The sequence below is a fragment of the Phaenicophaeus curvirostris genome, chromosome 21 (assembly GCF_032191515.1).
Source record: "Phaenicophaeus curvirostris isolate KB17595 chromosome 21, BPBGC_Pcur_1.0, whole genome shotgun sequence".
Lineage (NCBI taxonomy): Eukaryota > Metazoa > Chordata > Aves > Cuculiformes > Cuculidae > Phaenicophaeus > Phaenicophaeus curvirostris.
Genome location: NC_091412.1, coordinates 12,106,522 through 12,123,894, shown reverse-complemented (window position 1 = coordinate 12,123,894; position 17,373 = coordinate 12,106,522). Strand labels below are relative to the sequence as shown.

Here is a 17,373-nt window from a genome sequence, read left to right as displayed (position 1 = left end):
AGGCCCCGCCCCCTCCCCGAGACCCCCCGCCCCCATCCAGCGTTGGGCCCTGGGATAACGGGGTTGGAATCATGGAATCACAGCTGAGGGCCCCTCATGGCTCTGGATCCTGTCCCCAGATAACACGGAGCTGAAGAGGAAAGGCTTTCCAGCACATCAAGATCTGTTTTCCGAGTTCCAGGAGCTTTCTGCTGAAAGAGAGGCTCGCAGAGGGATGCACCTCTCCCTGCTGGGTGCTCTCTGCACCAGCCATCAGTAATTAGGTTCAGAGATGTCGGTGATTACGGCTCCTAGGATTAGGGTCTCCCAGGCTGAGAGCTGCTCCACAAAGCCCCGGTGTGGTCTCATGTTGGTTTTGCATTCCAGAACGTAGTCCCAAGCTCTCTGTAAAGAGAAGGAAAGCAAAGAAGTGTTGGGAATTCAAACTGAATCTGGCATATCCATACAAAGCAGCTATGGAACACGCATCTTTGTATCTGCTCCCCGCGTTGGACAGTAAGAATCATAGAATCATAGAATAACCAGGTTGGAAGAGACCCACCGGATCATCAAGTCCAACCATTCCATGAACCTGCAGCTCAGACTCCGCTGCCAAAGCTGGGCCAGGCTGGATGCAAGCGTGAACTTCAGAGCAGCCTCTCACCTTCCTGCTCTGCTCCTTGGACACGGGGACAGCTCGGGCTGCTCTCACTGCCTGGCTTATGTTATTTCACACCAACAGAGAAAAGCGACCATAGGTGTCGTGCACTAAAAAGCTGCTTCTTCCCTGGATGATAATCAAGGCAGTGAAATACCAGCTGTTCACAGATAAGCAGCAAAGGTTATCGTGTTTCTGTATTGGTGTGACCTGATGTGGCAGAGCAGTTATGACACTCTAGTTATCCCACTGCATTAATTACAGCCAGCTTAATTATTTGTTAGTTGCAACTAATCAGCAAGGAACTCTGCTACACACAGGGTGGATCCATCAGTGTTACTGTACTTTACTCCTGGGGTTTCCAGCAGTGCTCTTCTCCCTGCTTTTACAACAGACTGCCCCCTGCGCTCCGAGGGTTGCTTAAGTGTAATGAGACCAAAGGTTAGCAGAAAGTGCTCCATTGGTTTGCTTTCCTAATCCCAGTGATTCCACAGGCTCCGAGCCCAATCTTCCAGTATTTACTCCCCTGGGTTTGCCGTGTGGATGTCTGTATCTCCCCTGAGCTCAACAGATCTACTCACATATCTACTACTCATAGAATAAGGGGGGTCATGTCACCCCGGATCTGCCTTTCTTTTGCAATGCCCACATCTTTGCCTACACTGGGTGAAGGATCACACAGGAATCTGTTGCGCTGCTGTTGTCCGCAAGAAACAAGCTTGTCTGCCAGAGCAGTCCCCCAGGAAAGCAAACAGAGGGCAAGTGCCACCGCCCTGCCAACCTTTCCTTCTTCCTTTCTTGGTCACTTCAGAAAATGCTGAGACCGACCTACTGATACTGACTGAGAGAAACTGCAAGGATCAGCCTTTGACTTTTGCACTGCTGTTGCAAGCACCTCCAGCAATTTAGTGTGCAAGGGCATGGTTATCAGTGTGCCAGAGCAATCCCACTCAGCATGAGTAGCAGAGATGAAGCAGCGCCTGCAGCTCCGCTGGCTCGCTCCACCTGAAATTACCTGCTGGCACGTAGTGATGGTCAGAGATTTCCTTTTAGGTTACAAGTGTTTGCACAAAATCAATTAAATGATTAGATACAGGCCCAGTTCCAGTGGAGCCTGGATCAATCCTTTCAAGCTCCTAGAGGAAGAAACACTTTCCAAACAAGGATAAGATTTTAAAGAGACGCTGGGAACCAGCCTACTCCATGCTAAGCAGGCACCATGAGATGCAAAGAAGCCAAGGGCCAGGCACCTCAGAAGAGGCTGTCAGGCTGTTGGACATTCTCTGTCATCACATGGGTCATTCTCTGATGTCACTTGTTATTTTTCTTACATCATTTAGACCTCTGGAACAGCGTGTTCTGGCCATTTAGCCTGTACATCCTCCCCAGTGCTAGTGTTATCCCATTCCAGATCTGCCTACAGTACCACCTGTGGGACAGGATTGCTTCTGGAGAAACAGAAGGGGTTTGGAAGAAGCCAGTGCTGTTGAGCCCAGTGGTGAATCACAGCCCTGCGAACACTAGGTGCTGAATTTCCCAGTAACCCTGTAGTATTAAGTAGCTTCCAGATACTCTCTTTTTCTGATCTAAGGGAGCAGAAATACCAAGTTCTGTAAACGCAGCTTTATTTTACAGCCCTGTGGTTGAGTAAGGAAATGCAAGAATGTCAGAAGTGCTGGTGTAAGGAGTCACAGATCTAAAGTCGCACCTGAGGCACCTCCTTCATGGTACAAAGACACAGTCTGCTATAACTGAATATGTTACATTATCAGGAGGGCAGTGTGCAGGGAAGCACAGCTAATGCCTTTCTCATTACTACAGAAACAGAAATAAACTGCAGATTCAGGCAGAGTCTGCAGGAGATCTGACAGTGCTGTACCTTCAGGGAAAACTGACAGGAATGCATAAGATAGGCCATGGTCGCTGTGCTGCTCCGGCTTATCCCCAGGCTGGAGAACACCAGCACCGCTCCACTATCCAGCTGAGCGTCTGAGGAAAGAAACGCCAGTCACAAATTAGCAATCTGGGAAATCAAGCTCTAATTCAGTGGCAGCTGACAGGCCAGCGGCCTGAGCGATGGGAACCCTCATGAACCCTGACAGCAGCAGATGGGCATTGCCAGCTCCCATTCCTATAAACATTTGCCTTTCTTAAAAACTCACTGAGTTAAAACGTGGCTTTGAAGACCAGAACCAAACAACAATGACCAGTCAAAGCCTCATTACACATCAGTGTCACCTTTGCATCAGATACCTGAAGAAAAGTGCCTTCCATGACCTGTTGGTCAGCATTGCATCAGCTACTAAGTGTGATAAAAGATCAAGACGCAGCTGGATGCCACTGCAGGATGGAGCTGCAGGAGCTGTGTTTGCTGTGCTGCTGCAGGCACTGAGCTGCAGAGGGGGGTTCTTCTTGCCCTCTCTGATGTAGGCAGCTGAGGACAGGTTTACACCATCCAACCTGAGAGCCTCTCTTAGCTCTACGGCACATCTGCACTGAAGATCACAACAATCGGCAGCATCATGTGGTAACTTCTCCAGTGCGCGTCACATTCTCAATTGAATAAAGCTCTGCTGGTTGAAGATTTGTGCTGGTAAGAGTCAGAGGGTCATACTGAAGAAGAAAGGAATAGCAGGGAATCCTATGAAGCCCTGATAGACATCCTAGAGCAAAGCCTTCTCAGACTGAGTGGAAAACTCACTATTCTCAGAGTTGGGTGTTTCTTTAAAGGCAGTAGGAACATCAGAGTCAGCTGCCCTGTAAAATCTCCTCCCTGTCCATCAGGATAGTTAGTAAGGCAGTCAGTTAGTTAGTTAGTCTGGTATCCATTGGGGTGTGGGCTTGCTTGGGAGTATACTGATCCTGAAAGATTACGACCCTCCTGTTTGAGCTTCCTGTTTGAGTGCATTGCAGTCACTCCCACCTACTGCCCTAGAGCGAGCAAGGTCTCAGGAATTCCAGACCAGGAACAACTCACCTATGAAATCACAAATCGTGGCAAAGGAAGAAAAAAGGTCTGCTTCAAGTGAATCTGGGACAGATACATGGAGGAGTTTGCCTTTTTCTGTAAAACTGGAAGAAGAGCACATGGTATGACACAGACCAGAGGAGCAGCTTTGAAAAAACATGTTTGCTGGAGGCAAGCTGATAATTTTGTTTGCTGTTACACATGTGAGTTTTTCATCATCATCATTAACATTATGATAAGGGATTTGTTATGGTAAGACACCAAGATGCTTGTAATAGAGAACCAGTTTAATTACTGATCTTCCATTCCACATGGTATTGGCATTGATGTCTTAACAACCTACAGCTTCCTTTATCTGGGAGCTAAATGAAAACATGAACTGCAAGCAGGAGTGCTTCATGGCACACTTGTTGGCAGAATGTGAACACACACCCCAGTTCACCTCATTTGGCTTTCTGTGACAGCGTTCTCCTCCTTCCATGGGCTTGGACAACTCAACTCAGAAAACGAGTGGCGCAAAACATCGTTTAGGAATGTCTGCAACATGGAAGCACCTCATGCAGAGGGCATTGCAAGATTCCCTATGGTGTGGAGATGTTTCAGTGTTTTCCTATGGAGCCAAAGGCCTGAGAAGAGTCTGCTGGTAGGCAGACGCTGGGGTAGGTAACAGGATTTGTTACTTCTTTGGTTTTTGTTACCACCGGGAGGAATGCCACTCGCTTTTCCCTGTGTGAAATGGTATATCCAGCACAGCCCACTGACTGAGCTGAGTGGTCGTGGACAGATGCTTGGAAGGAAGACCAACAATGTGAAACGTTGATGATTTTGCTTTTACCCTGATGCACGTGTAAGATTTTGCTCTGAGAGCTACTCAGAGCTGTAGGTGCTTCCCAGAGGATGGTGGTGTGTGATAGACTTGAAATGCTAAGGGCCTCCCAGTCCTCCCCTCACCCAGTCCACCCACGCCATGGTCAAGGGCTGCAGGACAGCATTGCTGCTGTGCTAACTCTGGAGCAGAGACTGGTAAAATGAGATGAAGTAGCCCTTGAATTTGCAGTGAACAGCAGAGGTTTCCTTGTAAGTCCACAGTCTCTGCTGCCATGCCACCTCACTTTTTTCACAGGCACAGACACTGGTGAAGGTAAACCTTGAATTGTTTCACTTACAGCATTGCAGGCTGTTCGGAGATGTTGACTTGTGCTTTGATCTTCAGATCTTTCTGAATTTGTTGGTCACAGGCCTGCTTGAAATTCCCCATGTATAACTTTGCAGGCAGTATTTCCACAGGGTATGGCTGGAAGTTGTCTAGCTCCTGCCGGAGAGAAACCAGAGGCTCCATTTAGAGAACGCATTTGCTCCTATTAGCTTGGTACACTCTTAAACCGAAGTCATGCGAAGCACTGAACACACATTTAGTCAACAGCCCATGACGCATTCTAGAGCAAGAATTCATTCAATCACCTGGCCTGTCTGTATTGGAGTCTTTGCTAGATTTACTGAGAATAATTGGCAGCATTGCTGTCATTGTGGCATTACTTGACACAAATCCTAACTAAACAGGAGGCAGTATGTATTCTTTACATTGTCGGGAGGGACTGCAGCACAACAGGTTCATTTGATGTCCTCCCCAGTTCCTGTTCGTGAGACAAAACAAAACCATCTGCCACCTCTGGAGCTGCAGGTGCCTGGGAATGGCACAGCATGAGTCCACAGCTGTGTCTGGTGTGTGCAGCAGGAAGACTGAGGACAAAAATACACATGTAACCGACAGTGCTTCTACACCCCTCACCGACAGTCAGCAAATGCTGCAGCAGAACAAACCAGTAGCCTCACAATTTAATGCCACAGAGAACAACAGCTTGAATTGAGAGGCCAGGAGGCACTCTGGATCCATGGAGTTGGATGGGGAAGCTCAGCAGTTTGCTACCCTTCACAAAGCAGCAGAGAAGGAACTAGTTTTCTCTCCTGCTCTGTAGCATCACGGTTAGCACCATGCCATGGGCTGTTTCATAGAATCATAGAATCACCAGGTAGGAAAAGACCTCTTGGATCATCGAGTTCAGACATTCCTATCTGCCACTAAAACCACGTCCCTGAGCAAATGTGACCCAGAAGTGAATAGGAACAACAAGAACAAAAGACATGGTGCAATGAGATACTCTCTGCTGCCCAGTGCCCTCTGAATCTGCCCTGCTTCAAGTCCAGTCCTAAATGTGAAAAAAGGGAAGTTGTTTTTTATAAGCTAAACAGATCAGTGTTTGTAGGTAAAACCAAACAGTTAGGATAACAGCGTTCCAGTGTGTGGCTATTTACTTTCTGGGCCTGTTGAAACAGTGCAGCAGCACTTGCTCTGTGGTCCTTCCCGATGGAAACCTTTGCAGACATGGAGCACAGAGCTTGATAGGAACGGTACTTCCGTCAGAAAGCCTTTACTTTGCACCATCCCAGATAACCACATGTGAGAGGGGAACCTGCGGCTTGTCATCGTTTGCCACTGTTTGTTCAGTTATCTGTACTCTCCAGTTTCGGGGTTATCAGAGAAACCTTTCCAGGTTGTTTCCATGAGCAATTTCCACGATCTTTCTCTCACTCAATAGAAGAGGGAAGAAAGCAAAGCGTGGCTGTAACAGAATTAGTGGTGAGACTCAGGGCAAGCACAATAACTCCAATTACATTTAATTCCTTTGTTTGAAGTTACTCTGATGTCAGGTTTACAACACTGCTTAACTTGAATTCATTACCTATCATCAGCTGAATATGAATGCTAATGTCTTCTACTTGCAAATTAGTCTTTTCTCACCTGAGGCATCCACAAGATCTTCTGAGTCCTCAGGAAATGATAGCAAGCTGAAAAACGCTTGTATCCTCCCGTCAGGACGAGCACAGGATGGCGGGTGAACTGCTCGAGGCTTCTGGCATATCGGACAGCAGTTCCTTCCCCAGCATCTAATGAGATCAAAAAGTCGTTTGCCAGGATGCGTTTGGAGTGCCTCCATCAGCACTGAAGTTACCTCTGTCTCGCCAATGCCAGCACGAACTCCTTTTTATTTTATCTGACAGAAAGCCTTGTTAAAGGCTAGACTTGTTCTCTAACTGCTGCTGCAGTTGAAGTTGCTTTTCACCTTTTGTCCTGATCCTTTGTCCCAGTTTCTTTTTTTAGGTCTAGATGAAGGGTTTTTCCCCTCCCCATTATTCTTTGGGAAATGCTTTTAATAAGTCCCCACAATAGGGGAGTATTAATTTATACCTAATAACCTTGTTTTTATGGAGACCCTTTCTTTTAGTCTGTTTTAGGCAAAGGGGCAGGTATGCTGAATAAATTCTTCACCCGTATTTTAAACACTCCCCTCAGTAAAGCAAATTATTTGACACAGCTTCCCCCTCCCCTTCTCCTGAGGGATCCATCCTGCTCACCTCTAGCTATGTCTGCATTACAGATGGATCAGCACCACAGAAACACGCTTCTGATTCCTCACGCCCTCCCTTGCCAATACCTCACCACCCACCGCTCTGAATGTGCTTCCTGTGTTTATTCCCCTTACACGCCCAGACTTTTTTCTTTAAAAAATTATGTAAATCTTTGCTAGAACTCCTTTATAGAGGGAACAGGAGCCAAACAAACAGACAGAAGTGGTTCTGCACACAGCATCCTTGTCAAAGGATATGTGAAAGCCAAACATTTCCATGGTTCAAGGGAGACTGAGCAATGACATGGAAAAGTTTCCAGCTCCTCACATTTCTCCATGAACCCCATCAAGTCAACACTCCCATTCAAGCCAAGTCTTCTTAAATGTGACTATGTGGAAGTCTTTTGAAACCCTCAAAGGAGGAAATAGTCATTCGGCGAACATACGGAACTCACATCAGCGTTTGCAGCCTCTGAAGCCTCGTTGAAAAAGCCAAAACTCAGTGAAATGTGAAAAAAACAGAATCCATTCCTCGTATGCAAGGAGGAACTTTGGGAGGATCAGTCCTACCGGGAAGCCTTGGAATAACATCTAGATTTTTGAAGCTTAAGAACATATTGGGAAGAAGTGTTTCCCTGTGAAGGTGGGGAGGCAGTGGCCCAGATTGCCCAGAGAAGTCATGGCTGCCCATCCTCAGGGGTGTTCAAGGCCAGGCTGGATGAGGCTTTGAGTTCCTGATCCAGTGGGAGGTGTCCTTGCCCACAGCAGAAGGTTGGAACTGGATGGAGTTTGAGGTCCCTTCCAACCCAAACCATTCCATGATACTATGATGTGCGACACAGAGAAAACCCAGAGGCAGAGCGTGGATGTTATTTTTTCAAATAAAAATGGGTAAATTTGCATCTCTTCTCATTGGAAGAGCTCCTAAAATTAAATGAGGAATGGGAAGATATCTAGCAGTGAGGTCTAGACTGATGTAGGTCACAGGTACCTTTTTCTCTCTCCTCTTCCTCACAGTCACAGCAATCCAGGGAGCTGGTCTTGCAGTCGTACACAACGCAGTACCTGACACACCTCAGCTCCTCGGAATCCGGTATCAGATAATCCCCAGAAGGACTCTACCAAAATCACAGATTAATTTAATCAGGAGCAGAGCTTCACACTTTTGTGGCATTGACACTACAGACATCTTGCAAGTTACGGTTCTGTTGCTATGCTGAGTTTGGGGCTACGTCTGTATGTGACTCTAACAGACCCAGTCAGAATCAAGAAATTACGCAAACACCGCCAGATTGCCTCATCGGCCGCAGCAGGACGGATGCCAGTGCTGCCCTTTGCAAGGCAAGGCTACAATCTGCTCGTTCTTGTGCAATATCCTTCCTGATGCACAGCTGCTGCGCCAGTCCCTTGGGCTACCGAATCCACCTTTGCTCTGTGACAGAATACACCCCTCCAGTGGCAGAAATGGAACATGGCTGGAACGGGCAGGGAGGAGGCTGGAACAAATACCGTGGGTTTTAAGCCAATTTCGGCTTACTGCTAATTGCTAAATCCAGGGATGGTTCACACAAACAGTAATCTCCCCCCACCTGTTTGATCCTGCGTGCTGTAATAATGTGGCTCTCGTCATATTCACGCTGAGTACGGGTGTCTGAAAAACAACCAAGACAGTGGGCTTATTTGATGCTTTCAAGATGGAATTCTGTTCCTAAAGCAGGCAATGGGAATTCAGGCACCAACATCAACCAGATAAAGAGATTTGGTTTCTCAGAAGCTAAGACTTTCTGAAGCGGATGTCATGAACACTGATAGTGATGTGAGTCCATACGTAAAACCGAGTGATGCTGGCAGCTTTAGCCCCAACCCGGGTGTGTTACCGCAGTGCTCACAGCGCCAATGCTCTGTTCTGCTCTGCCCTGAGGTGTAGCCTGGCACCTGCTCACTGGGCCTGCTCTGTGCCCAGCACCTCTGCCTCCGTGCTGCCCCAGAGGTGTGGACAAGGGCTCCGGAGACACCCCAGCTCCGTTCCCCAGGGGGCTGGCTCCCTCAGCAAAGCATTTAATAACACTGCAACATCAGACAATCTTCTGGGGGTATCAACATTGTAGAATCATAGAATCAAGGAATGGTTTGGGTCAGGAGGGACCTCAAGGCCCATCCAGTCCCACCCCTGCCATGGGCAGGGACACCTCCCACTGGATCAGGGGCTTCAAGCTCCATCCAGCCTGGCCTTGAACCCCTCCAGGGATGCGGCAGCCACCCCTGCTCTGGGCAGCCTGGCCCCGCCTCGGGCTGCCCGGGCCGCTCACCCAGCAGGCACAGGTAGCCGGGCTCCGCCAGCCGCGGGAGCCGCCGCTGCTGGTTGAGGAGGTTGTAGAGGCGGCGCGGCCCGCAGAGCCGCACACCCGCCATCCCGCCGCGCGGTTGCCAGGGACGCCGGCGGTCGCTAGGGGTGACGTCACCCAGATCGCGCGAGACTTGGAGGGACGGGAGCGGCGCGAAATCTCGCGAGGCTTGGCGGGTGCCGGGTGTGGCGGGAAGCCCCGCGAGATTTGAGGGGGCGGAGGCGGGGGGAGGGAAGTCTCGCGAGAGCTGCGGGCGCAGGGGGCGCGGCGCCTGGAGGTCGTTGGAGTCACCGGAGCTGCGGCTCTCGCCATGCTGTCCCGCCTCGCCCGGCCCGCGCTCAGCCGCGGCCTCGCCACCTCCGCCGCGGTACCGAGGGGCCTGGGGGGGCAGCGAGGCCTGCAGGGGGCCTCGTGGAGGTTGGGGGCCTGGGGGGGCAGCGAGGCCTGCAGGGGGCCTCGTGGAGGTTGGGGGCCTGCGGGGCCTGTTGGTCTGGGGAGGGCTCTGCAGAGGCATGGGGGTCGTGTGATGTGAAGGGACCGTGGGCCTGTGAGGATTTGGTGGGGAGGAGGCTGTGGGGAGGATGAGGGGCACAGCTCGGCGGCTGTGGGGCGCGGGGGGGCTGGGGTGGTGAGCTGTCTCTGCTTGGTCACCCCCTCAGCCAAGAGTTCTGCTTGGTTTGTTCAGGGTGAGCTTCTCTTCCCAATTGTAACGGGTGCGTGGAGCTGTTTGCTTCTGCTTTTCTCTGCTGAAATATGCCCCTGCCTCCAGAATGAGCTCAGAGTTGCGGCTGGGGCTGCCAGCGTTCCCCCCTGCTGACACCCGGTGTGGGTGATGGTGCCGGGAGAGGCTGGTCCTGCTGCAGCGTGGGCAGCAAGAGACCGAGCACCGCTCTCCAACGGGAAGTTCCCAGTGGTCTGTGACAAAGTGGTTATCTCAGCTGTGAAGATAGGCTTTACAAGAGAGGGTTGCATAATTATTTTGATAGGAGTTGTGCTTATTAGCAATGAGATTTTGACCTCATGATATCAGCTCAGCCATCAGTGCGAGGGATAGCAGGGAGTAACATTCGACTTTGTTTCCCTGCGGAGAGCTGTGTGCTAAATTACATCTGCTGCAGTAGCAGGAAAACTGAGCAGAGCTTATAGATAATCATGCTTCTGGGTAGGTTATTTCTTGTCATAACTTAATTACTAAGCTGTTTAGGCAGGGACTTGGAGCTTTTACAGCTTTATCTGTTAAGACAGCAATAGAGAACGTCCTTATCAGCAATAATTGCATTACCACTTTCCATCTTTGCAGTAGCCCCCTGGTTCTCCGTCACTTGGCAGTGTTGCCTTGCAAGAGTGCTCTGGATGTTTAAAGCAGCTTTCCTCTCATTGAGCAACACTTCCCCCACAAAGAGGAGCTCAGGCATGTGTGTTTGATACGATGCAAACTAGAGAAACCATATACCAGATTGCTGTTGGTCAGACCTAGATTCCCAGGGTAGCAGGTATCAGTCTCAGGCAGACATTTCCATCTGAAGGAGGATGATCCTTTTAGTTCCTTTGCCTCAACTTCCCTTTTGAGCCTCAGATCGCAGAAGAATGTTTTCCTCTAACTTGTCCTATCACAAAACCTCAGGGATCTTTGGGAGTCTACGGTGGTGATTGCTTTCCCTGAGCTTAGGCAATTGAGTTTGCATTGTACTTGATAAGGAAATTGAGAAATAGAACTAAAAGTAAAGAAAGCGTGGTGAAACCCCCAAGGTCGCTGCTGCAGTAACTACTGAAACACCTCTGACATGTTTTTGCCATGTTTTCTCCCAAGCACAATGCCAAGGTCGCGGTGCTGGGCGCCTCAGGGGGCATCGGCCAGCCCCTCTCCCTTCTTCTGAAGAACAGCCCTCTGGTGAGCAGGCTCAGCCTCTACGATATCGCTCACACTCCTGGTGTTGCGGCCGACCTCAGCCACATTGAGACACGAGCGAATGTTAAAGGTACCGCGAGCTGCTGTGAACAATCCATGTGCTAGAGGGGCCCTCTGGGTGTCTGATGCTTGGAGATGCCTGTTGCTGTGTTGGAGAAGGGGAGTTTCACACGATCTGGAAGCCTAGGATCAATTTAAGTAGCTCTTTCTCAAGCAGCGCATGACTAATTGAGGTTTAGCTAATTAGATTGATACGTGTGGAGTTAAGAATGGGCAGGGTTGCAGTGTGGAAGGGGAATTCCTAATAACTGTCAGGAAGAGTAAAATCATGTTGGAGAAAAGCCTGAGTGTTGAGTTTAAAAGTTTGACTACAAATAGACTCTATGCTCTCTAGGAGTCCAGATTTATTCTGTGTGCTGCTTTTATGAAAGGACAGCTGCCAGGTTCTGATGAATCATGGAAAATTAACCTGCTGATTTGCATTTTATTTGAAGATTGCTGAAAAGTTACATTTTACTTGCAAGTGTCTCTGCGGGATTCCCTGGAGGCATTGACTTTAGTGCCAAGCTGGGATTTTGGGGAGTAAGGAGTGACAAGGAGGAGCTGAGGGTTTTTGAAACTGATGAACATCAGGTTCCTGCCACTCTCATTCTCTAAGTTTTGAAACGAGAAAAAAATATCAAATAGGGTCCATCCACAGCTGTATGCCTTTGCCTTTCAGCATAAGTCTGAATCAAAGGCTAAGTTAAACAAAGGAATTGGGTTCCTCTAGGCATAATTTCATACTTCAGTGTCAGATATTTAATAACTGGCAAAAACTTAATGCCCAAATGTCTTCCATTTCAGGCTTCCTGGGACCTGAGCAGCTGCCAGAATGTCTCAAGGGCTGTGATGTTGTCGTGATTCCTGCGGGAGTCCCCAGAAAACCGGGTACGTTCTGTGTTGAAAAACTTTGGGGTTTGTTGAGGTGTGTCTCTGCAGGACTGTTGTTCACACAGAGCTGTTTCTGGTGCCTTATGGCATAGCTGGCTTGGGAGGCGAGGGATCTAGGAATGACTGACCTAGAGCTGGTTGGCTATCAGCACCTCATTGAGCCTCTGTTGTGGATTGTCCCGTGTAAAACAGGCAGGAATGACTCCTGGAGTTCTGTGCAGGGGTGAGGGGCAAAGCATTCTTGTGCAAACAGTCCTGAAGCTCCCATGTTCAGTACTTCAGTGTTTTCAGCTGTAGCTGTGGAGGTGCTGTCAGGGAGAAGAGAATTCACCTCAGGAGCAGTTGTTCTGCTCTTGGGTGTCATTGGACTGGATCAATGTGGTCGTACCATTCCTAGGAGAAACACGTTCTGACAGTGGGGCTGAGCAGGAATCTTTTCTTAGCAAGAAAAGCTGCCTTTGGAGCCAGTTCATTACTGGAGAGTTTTCTCATGATAGAAGGAACCAGGAGCTGAAGTTGATATCTCTCTATCCAGAGCAGGATGATTTTTGATTGAGCTGTTTGCCTGTGAATGAGTAGACTATGGGTAACTTAAAGTGTTGTACTGGGTGTGTTTTAGGTATGACCCGTGATGACCTCTTCAACACCAACGCCAGTATTGTTGCTACTTTGACATCCGCCTGTGCGAAGCACTGTCCTGAAGCCATGATCTGTATCATCTCTAACCCAGTAAGCATTGTCTGGAGACATTGAAAATGTAGAGAGACGGTGCAGACCGAGAATCCTAATCTGAGTTCCTGTTAGTTTTGGTCAGTATCTTTAAGATCTGCAGGGTGTTTGCAGAAAAGAACTAAGAGCCTGGTTCTACTCAGCCATTTTTATTGAGCTGTATTTAAGTCAGAAGAAACTGGGATATAAATGTGCTTAACATCTCAACATCATGTGCCTGCAGTTATAGCACGTGCTGGAGCATCAGCTGGAGGAGAATCTTGGCTCCCTAAGGGAGGAGCCTTTGTAATGTGAATGTAAACATTTATTGTCTTAATGGTTATTTATAATAGAAGATTTTTATTCCAGCCTGACTCTGAATTGCTATTCAATTTAGGAATTAAAATAATTGGCTGCAGTTGACTTCAGGTTGGACATACACCTGAGTTGTTCACTGGCCTGTTCAGCTCATGTGTTGGCTTCATTATTACACTGGTTTTAATGAATGCTTGCCTGTTCCTGTTTATAGGTCAATTCAACCATCCCAATAACTTCAGAGGTCTTCAAGAAGCATGGTGTGTATAATCCCAACAGGATCTTTGGTGTTACAACGCTGGACATCGTCAGAGCCAATACCTTTGTGGCTGAACTGAAGGTAGGTCATAGTGACGGGTGCTGGGGAGGGATAACGGTGCACTCTGTTCATTAGGACTGTCAAAAATGCTTTTAAAATCACTGCAGAAAGCCAAAAGAGCTCAGATTTCTGTGGAGCTAAGAGGGAAAGGCAATGATTCCCTGTTTCCATTCTCTAGAGGAGCCTGGGGATAGGGTTTCTTACAAGATGTGGTTCTAGAGACACTGACCTTTCCTTTCATAGCTGGTCCCCTGTGAGTGACTGACGCGCTCGCCTTAATTCTGTTGGCATTTTCACCCATGCCGGTGCAACCAGAGGAGGGGATTGAACTATAGCGTGTGTGCAAGTTACTGCCTGTGCTGTGTGTTACAGGATATCATGCAAAGTACCAGGAGCTGTAATGGGTTGCTGCTCTTAATAGCCCTGGCAGAGTCCCTCCTTGTGCTGCTGTATATCTCAGCTTGCCGGAGTAATGTCCTGTGGGTCTGAAGTTATTGGAGCAGCCTGGAGTTCGGTGCTACAGATCCAGCTTTGTCCCTGGAGTGTTGCTGCCTCTGAAACTCATACCTTGCATAGCACTGGATTAGAGATGTGTCCAAGTACCCAGGGCAGAAAATGAAGTGTGGTGGTTTTAGATGTTTTTCTTGTCTATGTGCTTCAGAAGCTGTGAAGTTCCTTGTTTCCCTTAGGGATTAGATCCAGCTCGAGTTAGTGTACCAGTTATTGGTGGCCATGCTGGGAAGACGATCATCCCTCTGATTTCTCAGGTGAGTTGTAGTTACTGTGGTGTGCGGCTTTACAGTGTGTGGTGTTCCTCATCGGTACTTTCAAGCTGGTGTGTGTCAGAGTCCTGGTTCTGCTGTTTAGCTGTGGTTTACCCTCGATCGAGCGAGGCATGGCTGTGTGTCTCTGCCGTCTATGCAGTAACCAGCAGCCTTGGTGAATACTTGCATCTGGTCAGTTTGTCCTTTGAGCTGGTCAGTTTGTTGTGCCATTTGTGAGCTGGGGCAACTGGTTTTCCCCATTGAGAACTGCTGGTAACAACTACAGTGGTACAAAAAGCATTGCGTGGGTGGCCTTGTGCTGGATCTGGAGGGATCCTGGCATTTGATAGTCGCTTCTTCTTTCCTGTCTAGTGCACGCCAAAAGTGGACTTCCCCCAAGATCAGCTGGAAAAGCTTACAGGGAGAATTCAAGAAGCTGGCACTGAAGTTGTCAAAGCTAAAGCAGGAGCAGGTTGGTTCTTGACTACAGCTTCCATGTAATTCTTGTTGGCCAGCTGAACGGATGCAGTCCTCTTCTGTTTAATCTTACGACTGTGGTGCAGAATTAGGAACTGCTGATTGCAAATGTAGTTGCTCTGCCATGTCAGCGACTGCCTGAACCGTGGTACTAGAAGCAGTTTGGTACGTAGGTAAGATTAAACATTATCTGGTCCCATGCCATGTATGGCTTTAATAAGAACATTCTCTGTCAAATGAAGTTGTTTCTTCCTGTACATCTGGTCAGCTAAATAGCACATAGCCAGGCAAAAGCTGCTGCTTTATTCAAGTGGCTGTTAAGGCTGAAGTTGGTATCACTGCAGCTCTGGAAACGTATCGATTGATATGGAAGCCTTTGATGCTGAAGAAAATATCAAATGTCAGTGTGATGTGATCTAAAAGTGATTTTATTTTCTACAGGATCTGCCACTTTGTCCATGGCCTATGCTGGTGCCCGGTTTGTGTTCTCTCTGGTGGATGCTATGAATGGAAAGGAAGGGGTTATTGAATGCGCCTTTGTTCGATCGGAAGAGACGGAGAGCCCATACTTCTCTACACCTCTGCTACTGGGAGTATGTTTTGAGGGGCATGGTTTAGTGGTTGATAGGAATGGTTGGACCCGATGGTCCTGGGGGTCTTTTCCAACCTAGTGATTCTGTGCTTTAAATGATACAAACAGCAGCTACAGCTTTAGTCTTTTCCAACCTAGTGAATCTATGATTCTATAATTTACTTGGAGATTTCAGTTGAGTACTGCTGGGTGTCACTGTTAACAGCTGCATGTACCTGTTAGAAGCCCTGAATATTGGGATGTGATACTTGGGCAGGTACCACCTGCTCAACAGGGAGGCTGCGGCCTTTATCTCATCTCAGACTGCCGGCTGCTGAGTGACCAGGGACTCAGACTGGTCATAAGAGGTCACGCTTGCCTTGAGTCAGTGCCTGTTAGCAAAGGGCTTTCACATAATCAGCCAGCATCAGCAATCCTGTCTCCAGCTTGATCTGCTGCAAGCAAATCCCTCAAATTGAGGCACATAGGGAGCTACAACACGGATTAGGATTAACAGATTGCTTGCAGGGCCTCTACTGAGCTCTGAAGGAAGTGTTCATTTTGTCACTTGCCCTGGGGGTGGAGTGAAAGACAAAGATGCTGCAGCGCTGCCTTGGACGCTGGGATGCAAAGGATGGTGTATGCTGCCTCATGTGCTGGCTGGTGGGGAAACAGAACCTAAGGGATGTTGAGAGGAAAGGGTTTGGACATAGGCATGAGATCTCCAAAACCAAAGAGTGACTGTGAAGCAGTTTCAAACTGTGAGCCAGTGGCAAGTGGAGAGCGTGCACTAAGGAGAGAGATTCTCTTGCCAGACGCTGGGTTTGGAGATGGAGAAAGGCATGAAGGAGCAGTTGGTATCAGTCTGCTCTTGAAGGAGCTGAGGGTCTGGCTTCAAGCTTCTCACCTCAGCATAGATGGGGAGGGGGAAGTTTGTGAAGGCTGTAGAAATCAATATGGATAATGAGAGGCTCCTGAGCCTTGCCACGAAGCATGGGGTTGGCGGACTAAAGATGACAAGAGGTCCTGGGCTGGGTCTCCGTCTCAGCTGGATAATACTTCATCAGAGCTGTGAAGTTACTCCCTAGGTCATTCGATGAATGGCTAATCCTTAAATCCTCTTTCCCTCAGAAAAATGGAATTGAGAAGAACCTAGGTATTGGCAAGATTTCTCCTTTTGAAGAGAAGATGGTGGCCGAGGCCATGGCTGAGCTGAAGGCTTCCATTAAGAAAGGAGAGGAATTTGCAAAGAACTTCAAGTGAAGAGTTGATGATGGAGAGGAATGACAACTTCCTTAATTTATTAAGGCATCATGTCACTTTATGACTTCTGAGTCCAAGCTTGTGCTTTGGTTGAAGTCAGTCTGTATCAGCTTAATGATTGTTGCCAGTGCAGTCTAATCATCAATAAAACGGCCTCATTTTTTCAGCGTACCCTCTGGAGCTGCTCCTCTTTGGAAGGTCTCAGAGAGGTGATCGGTTTGGGGGGGGACATGGTCTCTTAGAGTGGGTGAAATGATTGCTCGGTTCTGCTGCTGCTTGGGTTTTGGCTTGGGTGCAGCAGCTGGGAATCCAGGCACGATCAAATAAGATCAGGTGGGATGAAGAGGTTTGTGAAAGAGATAAGAGTGAAGGGATCCAAGCAGCGGGTTTTCGCGGGGTGGCATTGCCTCTATGTGCTATCTTGTGCTGCCGTAATCTCTTACGTAAGTTGGTTTTAGAAGAATCAGTAGAAGCGTGGTGTCTGTAGCGTCAGTCCTGCTCCAAGAAAGTAATTAAAATGCTGAGAGTGACTTCTTCCGAGTTAGGAACAAAAGCCTTGATTTAGCACCTACATAAATTGCTTTTACATTCATCCTTGTGTGAATATAGAAATAAACGTCTGCAGGGAATGGTGGTGACGAGTTCTGTTGCTGCCTTCTTTGAAGGTGAGCCCTAATGAAGGAAGCTATTAATTTCTCTTACCCATGCTCTGTGGGCTGCTTACCCTACCCTTTGAATCCCTCTGATCCACATAGGT

The 17,373-nt window shown here is 48.4% G+C and overlaps 2 protein-coding genes across 2 annotated transcripts; one reads left to right on the top strand and one right to left on the bottom strand.

Annotated features, from left to right (window-relative positions):
• Positions 1 to 40: 40 nt before the first annotated feature.
• Positions 41 to 9,442, bottom strand: STYXL1 (serine/threonine/tyrosine interacting like 1). Its single transcript, XM_069874190.1, has 8 exons — positions 9,322 to 9,442; positions 8,602 to 8,663; positions 8,004 to 8,130; positions 6,406 to 6,551; positions 4,772 to 4,917; positions 3,615 to 3,709; positions 2,517 to 2,626; positions 41 to 384 (listed from the first exon to the last, which is right to left on the bottom strand). Exons 1-8 carry the CDS (start codon positions 9,422 to 9,424, stop codon positions 253 to 255), a joined length of 921 nt encoding a protein of 306 aa, XP_069730291.1. The 5' UTR covers positions 9,425 to 9,442; the 3' UTR covers positions 41 to 252.
• A 152-nt stretch (positions 9,443 to 9,594) lies between these two features.
• Positions 9,595 to 16,787, top strand: MDH2 (malate dehydrogenase 2). Its single transcript, XM_069873823.1, has 9 exons — positions 9,595 to 9,724; positions 11,168 to 11,336; positions 12,113 to 12,196; positions 12,819 to 12,928; positions 13,437 to 13,562; positions 14,231 to 14,308; positions 14,678 to 14,777; positions 15,224 to 15,375; positions 16,485 to 16,787. The coding sequence occupies exons 1-9, from the start codon at positions 9,668 to 9,670 to the stop codon at positions 16,614 to 16,616; spliced, it is 1,008 nt and encodes a 335-aa protein (XP_069729924.1). The 5' UTR covers positions 9,595 to 9,667; the 3' UTR covers positions 16,617 to 16,787.
• The last annotated feature ends 586 nt before the right edge of the window (positions 16,788 to 17,373 follow it).

Coding starts and splice junctions, on each gene's coding strand:
- STYXL1 (XM_069874190.1), bottom strand. CDS start 9,424: ATGGCGGGTGTGCGGCTCTGCGGGCCGCGCCGCCTCTACAACCTCCTC. Junction 2,627..3,614: donor CACGATTTGTGATTTCATAG/GTGAGTTGTTCC, acceptor TTCTTTCCTCAG/ACGCTCAGCTGGATAGTGGA. Junction 385..2,516: donor CCTGTCAGTTTTCCCTGAAG/GTACAGCACTGT, acceptor TTCTCTTTACAG/AGAGCTTGGGACTACGTTCT.
- MDH2 (XM_069873823.1), top strand. CDS start 9,668: ATGCTGTCCCGCCTCGCCCGGCCCGCGCTCAGCCGCGGCCTCGCCACC. Junction 9,725..11,167: donor GCCTCGCCACCTCCGCCGCG/GTACCGAGGGGC, acceptor TTTTCTCCCAAG/CACAATGCCAAGGTCGCGGT. Junction 12,929..13,436: donor TCTGTATCATCTCTAACCCA/GTAAGCATTGTC, acceptor TCCTGTTTATAG/GTCAATTCAACCATCCCAAT.